At 56.8% G+C, this 14,924-nt stretch overlaps 1 protein-coding gene across 4 annotated transcripts in view; it reads left to right on the plus strand.

Annotated features, from left to right (window-relative positions):
* FCRL5 (Fc receptor like 5) overlaps nucleotides 1-13,490 on the plus strand; it is a 39,095-nt gene extending 25,605 nt beyond the window's left edge. For 3 of the 4 annotated variants that reach the window (XM_030301823.1, XM_030301825.1, XM_030301824.1), the window contains 9 exons: nucleotides 628-906; nucleotides 1,280-1,558; nucleotides 3,544-3,822; nucleotides 7,657-7,935; nucleotides 8,366-8,482; nucleotides 9,067-9,094; nucleotides 10,002-10,084; nucleotides 10,291-10,359; nucleotides 12,408-13,490. In XM_030301823.1, the coding sequence (XP_030157683.1) occupies nucleotides 628-906; nucleotides 1,280-1,558; nucleotides 3,544-3,822; nucleotides 7,657-7,935; nucleotides 8,366-8,482; nucleotides 9,067-9,094; nucleotides 10,002-10,084; nucleotides 10,291-10,359; nucleotides 12,408-12,562 (1,568 nt within the window). In that variant the 3' untranslated portion in view covers nucleotides 12,563-13,490. Of the gene's footprint in view, nucleotides 1-627; nucleotides 907-1,279; nucleotides 1,559-3,543; nucleotides 3,823-5,702; nucleotides 6,372-7,656; nucleotides 7,936-8,365; nucleotides 8,483-9,066; nucleotides 9,095-10,001; nucleotides 10,085-10,290; nucleotides 10,360-12,407 lie in introns of those variants that run through there. The other variant, XM_030301826.1, reaches the window with a different exon arrangement.
* Nucleotides 13,491-14,924: the final 1,434 nt, after the last annotated feature.

Here is a 14,924-nt window from a genome sequence, read left to right on the forward strand (position 1 = left end):
CAAAGTTTTTGAAGAACAATCTAGCATAATATATGGTTACTTGAAATGTTCATATTCCTCACCCGAGAAAAGTCCGCTTCTAAGAATTCATGCTCAGAAGCTCATGTGCAAATGTACCGTGACGTGTATGCAGGACTGTGGGACGTGACATTGTAGGAGAGCTGGGACATAAACACCTGCTCGTGGGGAACTGCTTCAGTGTACCGTGGTGAATCCATGCACTGGAATGCTTTGCGGTTATTAAAGTAATCGAGCAATGTTTATCCCAAGTTAGCAAATTGTAGATTTCAGAGAGTTGCATTTTGTGGCATGCGAATCATACCACACTAAGTTGGATCTCTAAAAGCAAATGAGACAGATCTTCAAGCAATGACGTGGAAAGATGTTCGTGGTGCGTTCCTGAAGGAAAGACCAGGCCACAGACCAGTGCATATATTGTGGTCCTGTGCATGTGCGTGCCTGTATGCTTTTATGTGTCTATTGATGTGTTGATACGCATGAGTGTTCTGGTACAGGGAAAGATCTAGAAAACGTCATCAATACAGTGCAGAGGTCATGTCTGAAAAATGAAAATACAAGAAATGTGAAAAGATACAGATGTCAGCTAACTTACTTCTCTTCCCTCAGTCCCAGTGTCCCGCCCCGTCCTCACCGTCAGGACGCCCAGGGCCCAGGTCGTGGAGGGGGAGGTGGTGGAGCTTTACTGTGGGGCCTGGAAGGGCTCTCCCCCCATCCTGTACCGGTTTTATCACGAGGACAACGCCCTGGGGAGCAGCAGGGTCTACAGCAGAAGAGGAGCGTCCTTCAAACTCCCCCTGTCCGCAGAACATTCTGGAAAATATGCCTGTGAGGCCGACAATGGCCTGGGGGCCCGGCGCAGTGAGACGGTGTCACTCGACGTCAAAGGTGAGTTGAGTCTTCCAACTCGGGCCTCGTTTCCGACGCGGCCCAGGCTCCGTGACGTCCCTGGCTGTGTGAGTCACGGGTCTCCTGTCCCTCCTTTCCCCCCACTGTCTCCTGACTTCTCGGCAGTCCCTGTAACCTTTGCCTTCAGGCCCCCAAACACACTGGAGACTGTGTATCCCGGTCCTCGGAACTGGATACGGCACCACACGGATCTTACTGTGTCGTCAGATCTGAGGAAATCATCACTGGGCTCTGATGATGTCACAAGGTCACTAAAGACCGAGGAAAACCGTTTCTGGTCTGAAACGTCTTTCCTGTGGAGGGAGATGTTCAAACAGCATGAACTGATGCTTAACTGTTTTTCCTCCCTCAGTCCCAGCGTCCCGCCCCGTCCTCACCGTCAGGACGCCCAGGGCCCAGGCCGTGGAGGGGGACGTGGTGGAGCTTCGCTGCGAGGCCCAGAGGGGCTCTCCCCCCATCCTGTACCGGTTTTATCGTGAGGACAACGCCCTGGGGAGCAGCAGGGTCCACAGCAGAGGAGGCGCGTCCTTCAAACTCCCCCTGTCCGCAGAACATTCTGGAAAATATGCCTGTGAGGCTGACAATGGCCTGGGGGCCCGGCGCAGTGAGACGGTGTCACTCGACGTCACAGGTGAGTTGAGGCTTCCAGCGACGGCACAACCAGGGGCCGACCGTGCCCCCAACTTCCCCGGGGGCCCAGGCTGGAGGTGCCACAGGGCCGTTTGCTATGACATCACAGCCGGCCCCTGCCCTCACAGCCTCCATCTGGGAGGTCTGGACTCTCCATTTCCAGGAACCTGCACCTTCCCTTTGCTGTGTGTTCCCCAGAAGCCATCCTGCAGCCACTGTGACCAAGAACGCCCTCACGTAGAAGTAAAGGCTTTCAGACCACAGACCGCATCCTGGTCCGCAATGATGGGCAGGAAAGGACACTTGACGTGGGTGCGTCTCAGCCCAGAAGAGGCCGGGGTGGGGTTTCCTCTGTCTGTCCATCAGGACAAAGGCCGCCTCGCTGTCTCACTGGCCCTTGAACTTCTCTCTGGCTCCTCCGGCCCCCTCCCGGAGCTCTGGCTACGAGACTTGCCAGAGCTTCTCCCGACTTTGTCCCCGCCCCTATTGCCTGGGGCTGGACCACCGTGTCCCAGCGTGTGCACCTGGCCCCGTCGCGGGCTGGCCTCCCCGAGATGCCCCTTTCCCCGCAGGGCAGCATCTCACCCACAGCTCTGCCCTCCATCCTGCCGTCAGGCCATGGCTCTGATGTGTAGCCGCTGGCGACTGGACCCCACGCCTCGTCACCTGCTCCACGCCAGCCTGCACCCCCTGTACACGCGCCACTCCAACAACCTGCCCTGCTTGCTGCTTCAACCCCTGTGGCCACCACTGTCCTCAGACCCCAGCAGAGCCCCAGTTCACCGACCTGTCTGCTCCCTCCCGGACGCTGGCCCCCGACTCCACCGCCATATCGCTTGTCTTGGTGCCCACTCGGTGACCCCTCCGTCCTCTGCCTAAGGCCCAGAGGAGAGGCGTCCGCTCCCCGTGAGTCTCCACCTGATCCCTAGGTTCTGTCTTTCTCGCATTCCCGACACTTTGCACACCGATTAGCCCTTTGTGTCCTCCTCCTCCTCTCCCAGTGTCTCCCTCTCTCTAGGACCTTTCCCCGGACATTTATTTAACGTGATGAGTCCGGACCAATCGGATTACCTCACAGCCCTGTACAGATACACTTAGCGACTTCCTGCGGCTGTGTGAAGGGGGGTCAGTGTCCTCCCCGAGGCACCTCGAGCCCAGCCTCCCTCTCCTACTCATGCCACCCCTCAGACCGCCTCTCACTGCTGCTGCCACCTTGTTACAGTAATCCCAGGGCTCCAGCCTTCTTCCAACTCAGGGCCTTTGCACATGCTGTCTGCCTGCCGGGCACGCTCTGCATTTTCCTCTTCACCTGGTTGATTTCAGATGTCCCCGTGAGGAAGCATTCCCTGACCAGCCCCTGCGAGACCGGGTCCCTGGGATGACACATTTCACAGCACATTAGTCTCCACTTTGCATCAGTCATCGCTGTGTTCGTTCTGCACCTGCTGTTCACGTGATCGCTGCCTATCCCGTCCTCTGGATTGAGGCTTCGGGAGGGCTGGGACGGGGTCTTTCTCGCTCTTGAATCCCTAGCACATAGCGCTCTTCCCGGGACTTACTTAGTGCTCCGTTAATTTTGGATGAGTGAATGACTGTAAAATGAGCTAATAAGGTGATCAGCACCCATTCTCTGTGGACCTCGTTTCCGACGCGGCCCAGGCTCCGTGACGTCCCTGGCTGTGTGAGTCACGGGTCTCCTGTCCCTCCTTTCCCCCAACTGTCTCCTGACTTCTCGGCAGTCCCTGTAACCTTTGCCTTCAGGCCCCCAAACACACTGGAGACTGTGTATCCCGGTCCTCGGAACTGGATACGGCACCACATGGATCTTACTGTGTCGTCAGATCTGAGGAAATCATCACTGGGCTCTGATGATGTCACAAGGTCACTAAAGACCGAGGAAAACAGTTTCTGGTCTGAAACGTCTTTCCTGTGGAGGGAGATGTTCAAACAGCATGAACTGATGCTTAACTGTTTTTCCTCCCTCAGTCCCAGCGTCCCGCCCCGTCCTCACCGTCAGGACGCCCAGGGCCCAGGCCGTGGAGGGGGACGTGGTGGAGCTTCGCTGCGAGGCCCAGAGGGGCTCTCCCCCCATCCTGTACCGGTTTTATCGCGAGGACGTCCCCTTGGAGAGCAGCTCAGCCCCCTCTGGGGGAGGAACGTCTTTCTACCTGTCTCTGACTACAGAACATTCTGGAAACTACTCCTGCGAAGCTGACAATGGCCTGGGAGCTCAGCGCAGTGAGGTGGTGCCACTCAGTGTCATCGGTGAGTTCGTCCTGCCCCACCAGCAGCACAGGCAAGGACCGGCCCCTGGAGGGGAGCTGAGGTCCTCCCCCCCGCTGCCGGGATGGCTCGGGCCCCCAGTACTTCCTGCCGCCACAACCTCCCTCTGTGCATCCTCCCTGTGGATCCTCCCTGTGGTTTTCCCTACAAGAACCTGGACCTTCCTGGCCACCCAGCCCAAGTGGTCTTCCTCAGTGGCATCAAAACTCCTCACTAAAAATGCAAAGGGTTTTTACGCCATAGACTATATTCTGATCTGTGGTTAAGATTACAAAGGGAGACTATGGGTCTCTCTGCTCCAGAAACAGGTTTGGCTGTTCCTTGTCCGGGTTTTTCTCTCCTTGACCCCCCCTCAAGCCTTTACTCTTATGCTTCTTTTTTTTTTTTTTTTACGTTTATTTTTGAGACAGAGAGAGACAGAGCATGAACGGGGGAGGGTCAGAGAGAGGGAGACACAGAATCCGAAACAGGCTCCAGGCTCCGAGCCGTCGGCACAGAGCCTGATGCGGGGCTCGAACTCACGGACCGCGAGATCATGACCTGAGCCAAAATCAAAAGTCCCACGCTTAACCCATTGAGGCACTCAGTCGCCCCAGGGGCCCATGAAATCCCCCTGGTAAATGCAACTTTAGCAAAGTACAAACACTCTACTGGCTTTAGCTCAGTGTTTACTATGTGTGAAGTATTTTTTTTAAAAAGAGATAAAACTGCCTTTTATTCTATTTTTTTTTTAATTTTTTTTTTAACCTTTATTTATTTTTGAGACAGAGAGAGACAGAGCATGAACGGGGGAGGGTCAGAGAGAGGGAGACACAGAATCCGAAACAGGCTCCAGGCTCCGCGCCGTCGGCACAGAGCCCGACGCGGGGCTCGAACTCCCGGACCGCGAGACCACGACCTGAGCCGAAGTCGGACGCTAACCGACCGAGCCACCCAGGCGCCCCTCTATTATTTTTTTAATGTTCGTGTATTTATTTTGAGAGAGACAGATAGTAGGTATGAGCGGAGGAGCAGCACAGAGAGAGAGGGAGACAGACAGAGAATCCTAAGCAGGCTCCGTACGGTCAGCACAGAGCCTGACATGGGGCTCAATCCCACACACCCTGAGATTATGATCTGAGCCCAAATCACGAGTCAGATGCTGATCCGACTGAGCCACCCAGGCGCCCTGAAACTGCGTTTTTAAAAAGTAATACACATTGTCTTCTAAGCAATAATGTTTTTGCTTAAATCCTAACTTTTTATGTAAAGCAAAAAAGGCTTGGGTAGGGCTGTATTCACTCAAATCATCATTCCTCCATACTGACTCTCAGTCCCTCAGAGGATGGTAACCACCATCGGACAAGGCAGACCTTCTATACTGGCCTGCCTGGTCTGTGGTTCTCCTGAACCAGGCACTTGGGCTTTGATTGGGCACCCTCCCATCCCCTCACCCATCCGTCCCAACATCCCCTAGCTACTGTCCTTGTAGAAAGCTTTTGGTGTGGTCAGACGGTCCAGGCCTCGCTTATTTTTTTTTTTTAATGTTTTGTTTTTTTTTTAATTTTTGAGACAGAGAGAGACAGAGCACGAACAGGGGAGGGGCAGAGAGAGAGGGAGACACAGAATCCGAAACAGGCTCCAGGCTCCGAGCTGTCGGCACAGAGCCCGACGCGGGGCTCGAACTCACGGACCGCGAGATCATGACCCGAGCCGAAGTCGGCCTCCAAACCGACTGAGCCACCCAGGCGCCCCTATTCTTATGCTTCTTTATTCCCAGGAATATAAATACGCCTCAGACTTCCATCTTAACATTAGCTCTGTGTGTGGCCTTTTAGGAGACACAACCAGTCCACGTTTTTGTTTTTTTTTTTTTTACAAAGTGAATCTGAAAGCAGTGGGGCCGTGGGAGAGCAGCACAGAGAGGTTAGAACAGGACAGCATGGATGCCACGAGCCACTCTCCACCAAATTCCTCCGTTCTCTATGCTGCCCTCTGACCACTTGCCATTCAGTGTTGAATCCAAAGGGAAACGGCTTCTTGTGAGCTCTGAACCAGTTGTGACAGCCCTACAGACCGAACCTCCAACCTCCTGTTCCGGGGGACCCGGGGGAGAGTAGCACAAGTATGCTAAGGGCCATAGAGGTGAGCGTTCTGGTCTCAGCTCTGGAGGCAACTAGCCGCATGACCTTGGCCGAGCATATTTCCCCGTATGTTGACCTCGATTTCCACACCCATAAAGTGGGAAAATCAGACTAGATGGCCATTGTGGTCATCCCCAGCCCTAAAATTCTATGATTTTGGTGCACAGTGACTGTGGAGTATTTTGGACTCAAAGTTTCCTGGAAGGAGATATTCAAAAGGAGAAACTTCAGAGACTCTTACACACTTACCTCTCAGATCCACCACGCAGGCGTGTAACGTGAGCTAAATGCCACTCCCTCTCTCTTCACAACACAGCGGACCGCGCATCGTCCCCGCCACACTCAGTATTCCTGACGTTCTGCTCACCTTCATGCCTTTGTTTCTATGATTCCTTCACACGATGCAGGCTGTTTGTGCTGCTGCCATCACAGCTGAGGGACTCCTTGCCTGGACTCCGTGAGTTATGTCTTAGCTCTGCGACAAGGGTGCCGATCACAGAGAACTGCGGGAAGGGGAGAGATTTCTCACCACCACCACCACCACCGCCATCATTGTCCTTGTCATTGTCATCATCATCATCCTCACTGAGCCCTTGCATGTGCCTGGCCCTGTGCTTAGTAGTTGGCATGCGAGATCCCATTTCATCTTGGAGATAAACCGCCATTATCCCCAATTTGCAGGAGAGCAAGATGAGACTCAAGAGGTGGGAAGCAGGCAGTCTGCACACAGCTAGCGATGGGAAAGCCTGGCTTCCGTGGGCCTGCCCTGGTCTCCACTGTGGCATTCCTTCATCCTTCATGGCCGTGTTTCAGCACAACTTTCGAGTTGTTAACGATTCGTTATTCTGAAGGGATACATAAATCTTCGTAAGAAAACCGATGGTACAGCAGGGAGAACATAAAAAGTGAAGGTCTCCACCTGCAGGCACACACTTTTATGTCGGTGTACTTCCAAGATATAACTGCTATTAATAGTTTCATGGGCGTTTTTCTAGAAGTATTCAAATGTATTATAAATATAAAAGTATAAAATTTTTCACAGCATCAGATTATACATAACGATGCAACTTGCGTTTTTCACTTAAAACATACATCTTGGCTTTAGTTTAAAAAATAGATCTTGGCTCTCTCTTGTGTTTCTTTAGTCAGCCAACTAGGCTACCTCTAGTTTTAGCTATCGTAAAAATTCTAGCATAGAAATCCTTGCACAAAGACCTTTGCACATCTGACGTCAGTATCCCTAAAGGAAGCAGTCTTAGAGGTAGATTTGTTGGGTCAAAGTTGATGTGCGTTTTGAACTTGGCAGGTGTGGCCAAATCGCTGTGCAAGAAAGTGTCTCAAATTTGCGTTCCCGCCTAGAGCATCTCAAGGCACCTCTTTCTCCGTAACTCTATCAGTATCGTCTGTCCTTTTAAGTTTTGCCCATCTGATGGGTGTTTTTATTTGTACGTCTTTAATTAGTAACGAAAGTAATTGTTCATTGGCTATTTAAAGTTTTTAGTGATTCATACCCTTTCACACTCTTCTATTGGGTATTTTGTGCATTTGTAGATTAAGGTTGTTAGCTTTGTCTGCCGTATGAGTTTCAGCCTGTTTTCCAAGATCAACATCTGACTTCTGCCATTTGTTTATATACTGCTCCTTTATGGATACATTAGAAGCAGGAACTTCTATTGGCTTTTGTCTCCCTCAGTCCCAGCGTCGCACCCCACCCTCACCCTCAGGGCGCCCGGGGCCCAGGCCAAGGTGGGAGACATGGTGGAGCTTCGCTGCGAGGCCCAGAGGGGCTCTCCCCCCATCTGGTACTGGTTTTATCACGAGGACGTCCCCCTGGGGAACAGCTCGGCCCCCTCTGGAGGAGGAGCGTCCCTCAACCTCTCTCTGACCGCAGAACATTCTGGAAACTACTCTTGCGAGGCCGACAACGGCCTGGGGGCCCGGCGCAGCGAGGCGGTGCCACTCAGCATGTCAGGTAAGTTTCCTGTTCCCAGGCCACAGATGTGGACAGAATATCTCCTCCGAGGATGTTCTGGTACCCCTGCTGGTGTTTGACCAGGACGTTCTCAGGGGCAGGTGCGCAAAGCTGGGAGTTCTCTAACTTGTCATTTTCTGAAGCGTTTCTGGAGTGCTGGTAGCTGAGTGGGAGCAGGAGGCCCGAGAGGATCGTTGACTTTAGCGCTCACTGATGGGCTCTGTCCACCCTGGCCCCCCACCCTTGCCCCAGCCGCAGACAGGAGCTTCCTCTCAAAGAGAAGAGCCGTCTCCTGTGCTGCTGCCTCGGGAGTCCTGGCTCCCCAGATTCTTCCCCTCCTCCTCCAGGCCCGGGCACCATCTCCAGGGGTCAGGGCAGGTCAAGGCTACGAGCCTCTCCCTCCAGCTCATGCGTGGGCTCTCCTCCCCAGGGCTGACCAGGAGCAGAAGTGGCCCCATTGCTACGGGTGTCACCGGGGGGCTGTTCAGCACCCTGGGCTTTGGGGTCGTGGCCCTGCTGTTGTATTGCCGGCTCCCAAGGAAAGCAGGTGGGTCACCTCTGCGGGAGCCCCTGCCCTCCCCGTCCTGTCCCCTCAGGCTCGTGCTGAGCTCTCAGCCGCTGCCCCCGCCACCATCCCGGTCCCCCCTTCCCCTCCTGGTCCCCCGGAATTCCTCTTCACAAACACAGAGTTCCCCAAATAGCCCTAGTGCGTGGAAGATGCCCCGAGGAGAGGAGTTTATCCAGCATCATACACTTGAGTGCACTCCCCTCTCCACCCTTACGAGGCCCCCAAGGATTGGGAGGAAGAGAAGGAAGACCGAGAAACAGGAGTGGGGACAGAAACCCAGTGGGGCCTCGTGACTTGCTGAGTGTCTCAACGGGCAGTGTTGTCACAGCCCATCAGATCTGCTTCCCGCTGCAGCCGTCGAGCGTTGCTCTTTACGGAGCCCCCTTTCACATTGCAATGCGGCCCCTCTGGAAGCCAGGCTCAGGAATTTTCATGCCATCTGCTGCCTCCCTCGGGCTTAGCAGAGAAGGGTCCGCCTCTTGGTGCCTGCCCCTCCCTGCGGCCGTGCTCCCGGGCAAGGCCCCCTCCTCCCGTGGCTCCAAATGCTCTGCTTTCCTTTGCAGGAGGAAGGCCGACCTCTGACCCCTCCAGGTAAGACCTGGGCTATGATCTCGTGTGCTCCGGGAGATGCCCGCAGGGGATAAAAGTTGACCTGGGTCTGGTGACCGCTGAGGACGCAGACAGGTTGTGCCGTCTGCACACTGTGGTCTCCCTTGGCGTAGGTCAAGGCAATTCCCAGGTAGCAACTCACTGCTGCCTTAGCTACCTGGGCCTCCGTGCGTCAAGGGCCAGTTCCTTTTTATTTATTAACTTGCACCCTGCACCACTGTTGCCTTGGCTGTTGCGTGACCGCTGTAAACACTGGATCCATCCGTGCCCGAAGCTCATCTTAGCTCAGCCGGCCTGGAAATCTCTGAATGTGAGCAGCCTAACCCACGCCTGCCGTGGGGACAGCCGAGGGGATGGAGCCACGCGACTTGGCCGTCCAGAGAGGCGGTCCGCCAGCCAGAAGCTTTGCCATCTTGGATCCCAGCGGCTGACCTCGGGAGGCACGCCACAGCTCAAAACCCTGTCCGGGCAAGCGGGTTCCTCTGAGCGCTCATCATGACTGATCCCTCTGAGATGCGGATCTCTCTGAGAGGGGAGGCTTTGGAGCCAGGTTCTAGTTTGCCGTGTCTAGTTACACGGTCTTGAGCAAGTCACTTTCTCTCTCAGAACCACCATTTTCTCCATCGATAAGAGAAGGATAATAATAGAATCGCCCTGATACTGTCACAAGCATTAGCACAGTGCCTGGTGGTGTCACGTGCCCACCACGTCCGGGAACATGTTGCGATTTGTAACGTACTCGTTCATAGCAGCAAACCACCCGAGACGCGTTCGTCTGTGTCTCCGGGCTTGGCAGCCACCTCGCGCAAAGACCTGCCAACGGGGCACGATTATTACGTTGGCTCCTTCATCAGGGCTCCCGGGAGACACGGCCGTTTCTGTCCCACAGGAGCCCTGCAGACTCCGACGTCCGAGAGCCCGTCTACCACAATGCACCAGCCTGGCTGGAATTGCAGCCGGTATACAGCAATGGTGAGGAGCGAGGTGCCCCTGTTTGGGCAGCGAGCCGGGGCTGGTCCGGCAGGGGTGGGGCAGGAGAGGACGGGGTGGGGGGGGGCCGTGCGGACGCCCGGGGGACACGTGTCCCTGCAGAGAGCGAACTCCAGCTGGGGGAGGAGGAAGTAACTCAGACCAGAGGCAAGAGCCTTGCAGTCTCTCAAACTGCAGTCTCTTTCCAGTAAATCCTAAAGGAGGAGAAGTTGTGTACTCGGAAGTCCGGAGGATTCCGCAGGGGAGCAAACCTGCAGGTAAGACCTGGGGACCCTGGGCTTTGACGGCGCTGGCCGCGCGTGGCCCCGCCTCCGTCCTTCGGGCAGGTCTGGGGCAGACCGGGCGCGGAGCCGCCCTCACGCAGGGTCGCCCTCACTTGCGCCCGCCTGCCCTGCTGGGGTCCCCGGGCCCACCGTGCGGTGCCCCTCTGCCATTCACCACGGACGCCGCGGGATGGCCTGAGGACCGGCTACGCCATCAGGGCTTCTGCACTCGCAGCTGTCACGGGACACAGGGCTACCGTCCCTGTCCTGCCTCTGTCCGATTTCTACTGCTGTCGTGGCAAATGGCCACGAGCTCCGGAGGGGTGGGGGGTGGGGGGGAGGAGAAGTCAGACCGGCGTCTCCCTGGGCCGCGCTCCTTTCTGGAGGCCCAGGGGTAGAAAGTATTTCCTGACCCTTTCCTGCTTCTCAAGGACACTCCCTCCTCGGTCTTCAAAGTGCTACATCTCTGACCTTTTGTCCCAAGTCAGGTCTCCCTCTGAGTGCAGCTGGGAAACGTTCTCTGATTTCAAGTTCTCAAAATCCCACCTGGATTAATTCAGAATCATTTCCGCTTAATCTTTTTTTTTTAATGTTTATTTATTTTGAGAAAGAGAGAGAGAGAGAGAACATGAGCAGGGGAGGGGCAGAGAGAGAGGGAGACACAGAATCCCAAGCAGGCTCCAGGCTCCGAGCTGTCAGCACAGAGCCTGACACGGGGCTCGAACCCATGAACCTCGAGATCATGACCTGAGCTGAGGTCTGACGCTTAACCGACGGAGCCCCCCAGGCGGCCCGGTCCTTAATCTTAATCACATCTGCAGAGTCCCTTTTTGTAAGGTCACACACTCACAGGTTCCGGGAATCAGGACATGGACATCTTGGGGGCATTATTCTGCACCCCCACGCTGTCTCATAGGGGTGAGAGAGCAGATGTGGAAATGGGACGAGGGAACGGCAGCTTTGAGGGTGACTGACTGCTGGTGGTCTGGCTGTGTCATTGCCCGCTCGTGAGTGGTCTGCCAGGACCGGTCCCAGCCCAACCCCTCCGGCGTCAGGGAGACAACCCGCTCCCAGCTGCGCTCCGTAGAGAGTGCTGTGTGACCCTAGCCGTTCTGCTTCCCTCTCTGGTTTTCCGATCCTCTTGTATAAAGTCAGATGAACCGTGTTTGTGCCCATTCTTGGTTCAACGGCGCACCTGTAACACATGGAGTCACACACGCTCACAACCCCCTTTGAGGCGAGTAGTGTCTTACCTCAATCTTGGAAACGAGGGAACTAAGGCAGAGGACCTGAAACGACTGGCCCGAAGTCGCAAAGCAAATGCATCACTGAACGGTCTGTCTCCAGAGTCCCAGCTCCTGACTGAGCTCTGCTCCTCGGTGTGGCTCCAGGAAGCCTGGAGGGCCACACCGAGCCACAAGGACAGAGCCTGCTTGCAGACTGCCCTATTCCGTTCCAGCTTAAGACCGTGTACAAGTGATGATGACGTCTGACATCACATCCACATGTGTTCCGAAGTCCCTGTGTGCCAAGTAGTTTTAAGTGCTAAACGTGAATACGCCATAAACGTGCACACGTGTGCGTCTGCACCGTACCTGGCGCACAGTAAACACGCGACACATGACAGACGCGCACACACGTGAGCTCACGTGAGGTCACAGTAACCCCGGAGGCGGGTGACGTTATCGCTCCCACCCCGTGGACGAGACCACCAGGGCAGAAGTGGCGGCGACCCGTCTGAGGCCACAGAGGGGCACAGCGCCCCGCTCGGTCAGGGGTCTGCGCTCAAAGCACTAACAAGATTAGAGGGAGGTTCCTGCTTGCGGGCTCCCGGGGAGCGGCGTGGGGAGCAGAGTGGGAAGTGAGGCCGAGGAGGGGCCGGGCCCGGCCAGAGGCGAAGGGCTCAGGAGAGGGCCCCTGCGGTACAGGGCGGCTGCCACGTGGGTGGGGAGAGGCGCCAGGGTGGGACGGGGACACGGGGGCTGGGGCGCGGGGAGCTCTGGGCCTCCTTTCCCGGCTGAGCAGTGCTCTTTCTCCCTCAGCGAACTCAGACTCCGTGTTAGGGCTCCTCCGGACCCACCTGCCCTCCCACGGCCAGGCCGCCAGCCACCGGCCTTCCGACCCCCCGGGCTCATCTGTCATCTACTCCCAGGTGAAGGTGGCATGCCCCTCGGCCTACGTGGCTCCTCAAAGCTGAGTCCACACACACGCCCTGCGTCCCAAGCCATCCTGGGGGCAAGGACATCGACATGGGGTGACTTGAACGGGTCCAGGCCCCGTCCCCTGGCCTCTGCCCTCGGTGTGACCGGAGCACGGGACTACGGACGCTGCCGTTTCCCAAGTGACAGCCCGTGCGCCTCGCGGTCTCTCTGTCTGGTGACGCGTTGCTCCCCCCGGGGCCATCCCGTCCCCTGGCTTCCTTAGCGGGCTTCAGCCACGGTCCCTGTTCTGGGTCCCACTCCCATGCACACGCCAGCCACTCCTAGTGGAGCCTGCTCCTGGACTTCGAGGAGGCCGCCTGCCCCCTTCCTGTGGACACCCGTCACCTGTAGAGACCTCCACCATAGACACCTGCTCCCCCTGGACACCCGCCCCCCCCCCGGACACCTGCTCCCCTGCAGCTCCTTTCTTCAGTGCTCTTCCGTCTGGTGGGGCTACCGTGGGACTCTACCAAGTGGGGACGGGCGCAGCTGGCTGTGGACCTCAGCACCATGGGGCTGCATTTCATGCCCCCCATCTGCCTGGGACGTTAAGGCCAGCCCCTGACAGCAGGAGAGCTTCTCCCCTGTATGCGGACCCACACCCCTGCCAGTGGGCTCACATCCCCTTCCCGTGAGCCCTCCGGTGTGGGTGCAGGAACGCGTCTCACCTGCACAGAGCTCCTGTCCAGAGGCTCGCCCTGATCCCCGTGAGGAGACCTGCACATTCCGACAGAGGCACCTCAGAGCATCGGGGGGACGGAGGAGGCCCGACAGGTGGGAACCTCGACCGGGTTCTGGGTCAAGAAAAAGCCGCAGGAGAAACTTCGGAGGCAGTTAGGGAAAACTGAATATGAACTATATATTACTGATACTATTGAATCAATAACCTGGCATTAATTTAAGAATATTTGAAAATATCTGAAATGCCTTGAAGTGATTCAGTAAACATTTTTTCATGTGCATGTTAGCGTCTGTGTTAGCGTGTGTCTGTCTCAGTGTGCATTTGTGTGTGCGTGTGTGTGTACGGAGAGAGCACAAACGTGGCAAAAACCCACAACTGGTGAATGCAGAGAAGGGCATACGGCATCGGTTGTATCATTCTGTTAACTTTTCTGAGATTTCACTTTTTTAACTAAAACATTGAGGGTGGAGCCCGGAGCGCGTCGGACCCCGGGTGTCGGTTGAGGGGCGCCGCCCGGGCCGGCACCCCTCCCGCCACCAGGGGCTCAGGAGGGAGCCCAGCAAGACCTGGAGGAGGCGGGCCGGGGATTTTGCAGGGAAAACATTTCCCTTCCCCGTCGCTCCTCCCTGAGGCTTTCCTGGTGGAACAGTCGGCTCCCACCCTCGGAGCACCTGCCTCGGGCATTGGAGGGGCGGGGCTCGCGTGGAGGGGCGGGGCTCGCGTGGAGGGGAGGGGCGGGGCTCGCGTGGAGGGGCGGGGCTCGCGTGGAGGGCGGGGGGCGGGGCCCTGGCGGGGTCTGGGACTCCCGTGGCAGGGAATTCAGACTTGCAGAGTCTGACTTGCGGAGGGGAGCGGGGCAGAGAGGGGCTCTCGGCTTCGGGTGCCGAGGGACCTGGAGTGGCCTCTGACACGTTTGCCCTTCTGACCCGCTTTGGAGCTGGAGTGTCGAGGGACAAAACCCCAGTGCCCGGGAGCTCCCGGGAGGAGGCCGCACAGAGGTCGAAGGTCGGGTCTGGGGGAGCACCCTGCAGTGGTGGGGTCGGCACCGATACTCCTTCTGCCCACCTCACCCCTGACCGGCTGCGGGCCTCAAGGGTGAGCACGACGGGCCCAACAAGAAGCTAGGGAAACCCTGGAATTTTCCCCGAGCACCCCTCAGGCTTCCCCAGCTAGCGGGTGACGGTACATCTTTACCGGGGCCCTGTGCACGGCCTGGGGATCTGTTCCCTTCCTCCTTCCCCCCGCCCAGTCGGATCCCCGGGTCTTCTCTGGAGGCGGAGGCTGTCCCTGGGGCGGGCTGCCGCAGGTTCCAGCCCGGAGAACAGGCGGCCGGCCGGCCCGCTGGGCTCTCTCGCCTCAGCTTTCCTAGTTGTTTCTCCAGAGAAACAGAACCAGAGGGAGATGCAGAGGCATAGGTGTTCATTTGCTGACAGGAACATAGCTCGTGGGGCTACGGGGGCTGACAAGTCCCGAGATTGGCAGTTGGCAAACTGAGCACTCACAGCTGGTGTGGTTTCAGGCCAAAGGCCAGCGGGTTCGAGAGCCCGGAGGAGCCGACATTTCAGTCGGAGTCCGAGGCAGGAAGGAGCCTGATGCCCGCACTCAGAGCGGGTCAGGCAAGAGAAGTTGTCCTCTCACTCGGAGGAGGTTCGGCTCTCTTTGTCCCAGCCGGGCCT

Source organism: Lynx canadensis, chromosome F1 (genome assembly GCF_007474595.2).
Source record: "Lynx canadensis isolate LIC74 chromosome F1, mLynCan4.pri.v2, whole genome shotgun sequence".
NCBI classification, from domain to species: Eukaryota; Metazoa; Chordata; class Mammalia; order Carnivora; family Felidae; genus Lynx; species Lynx canadensis.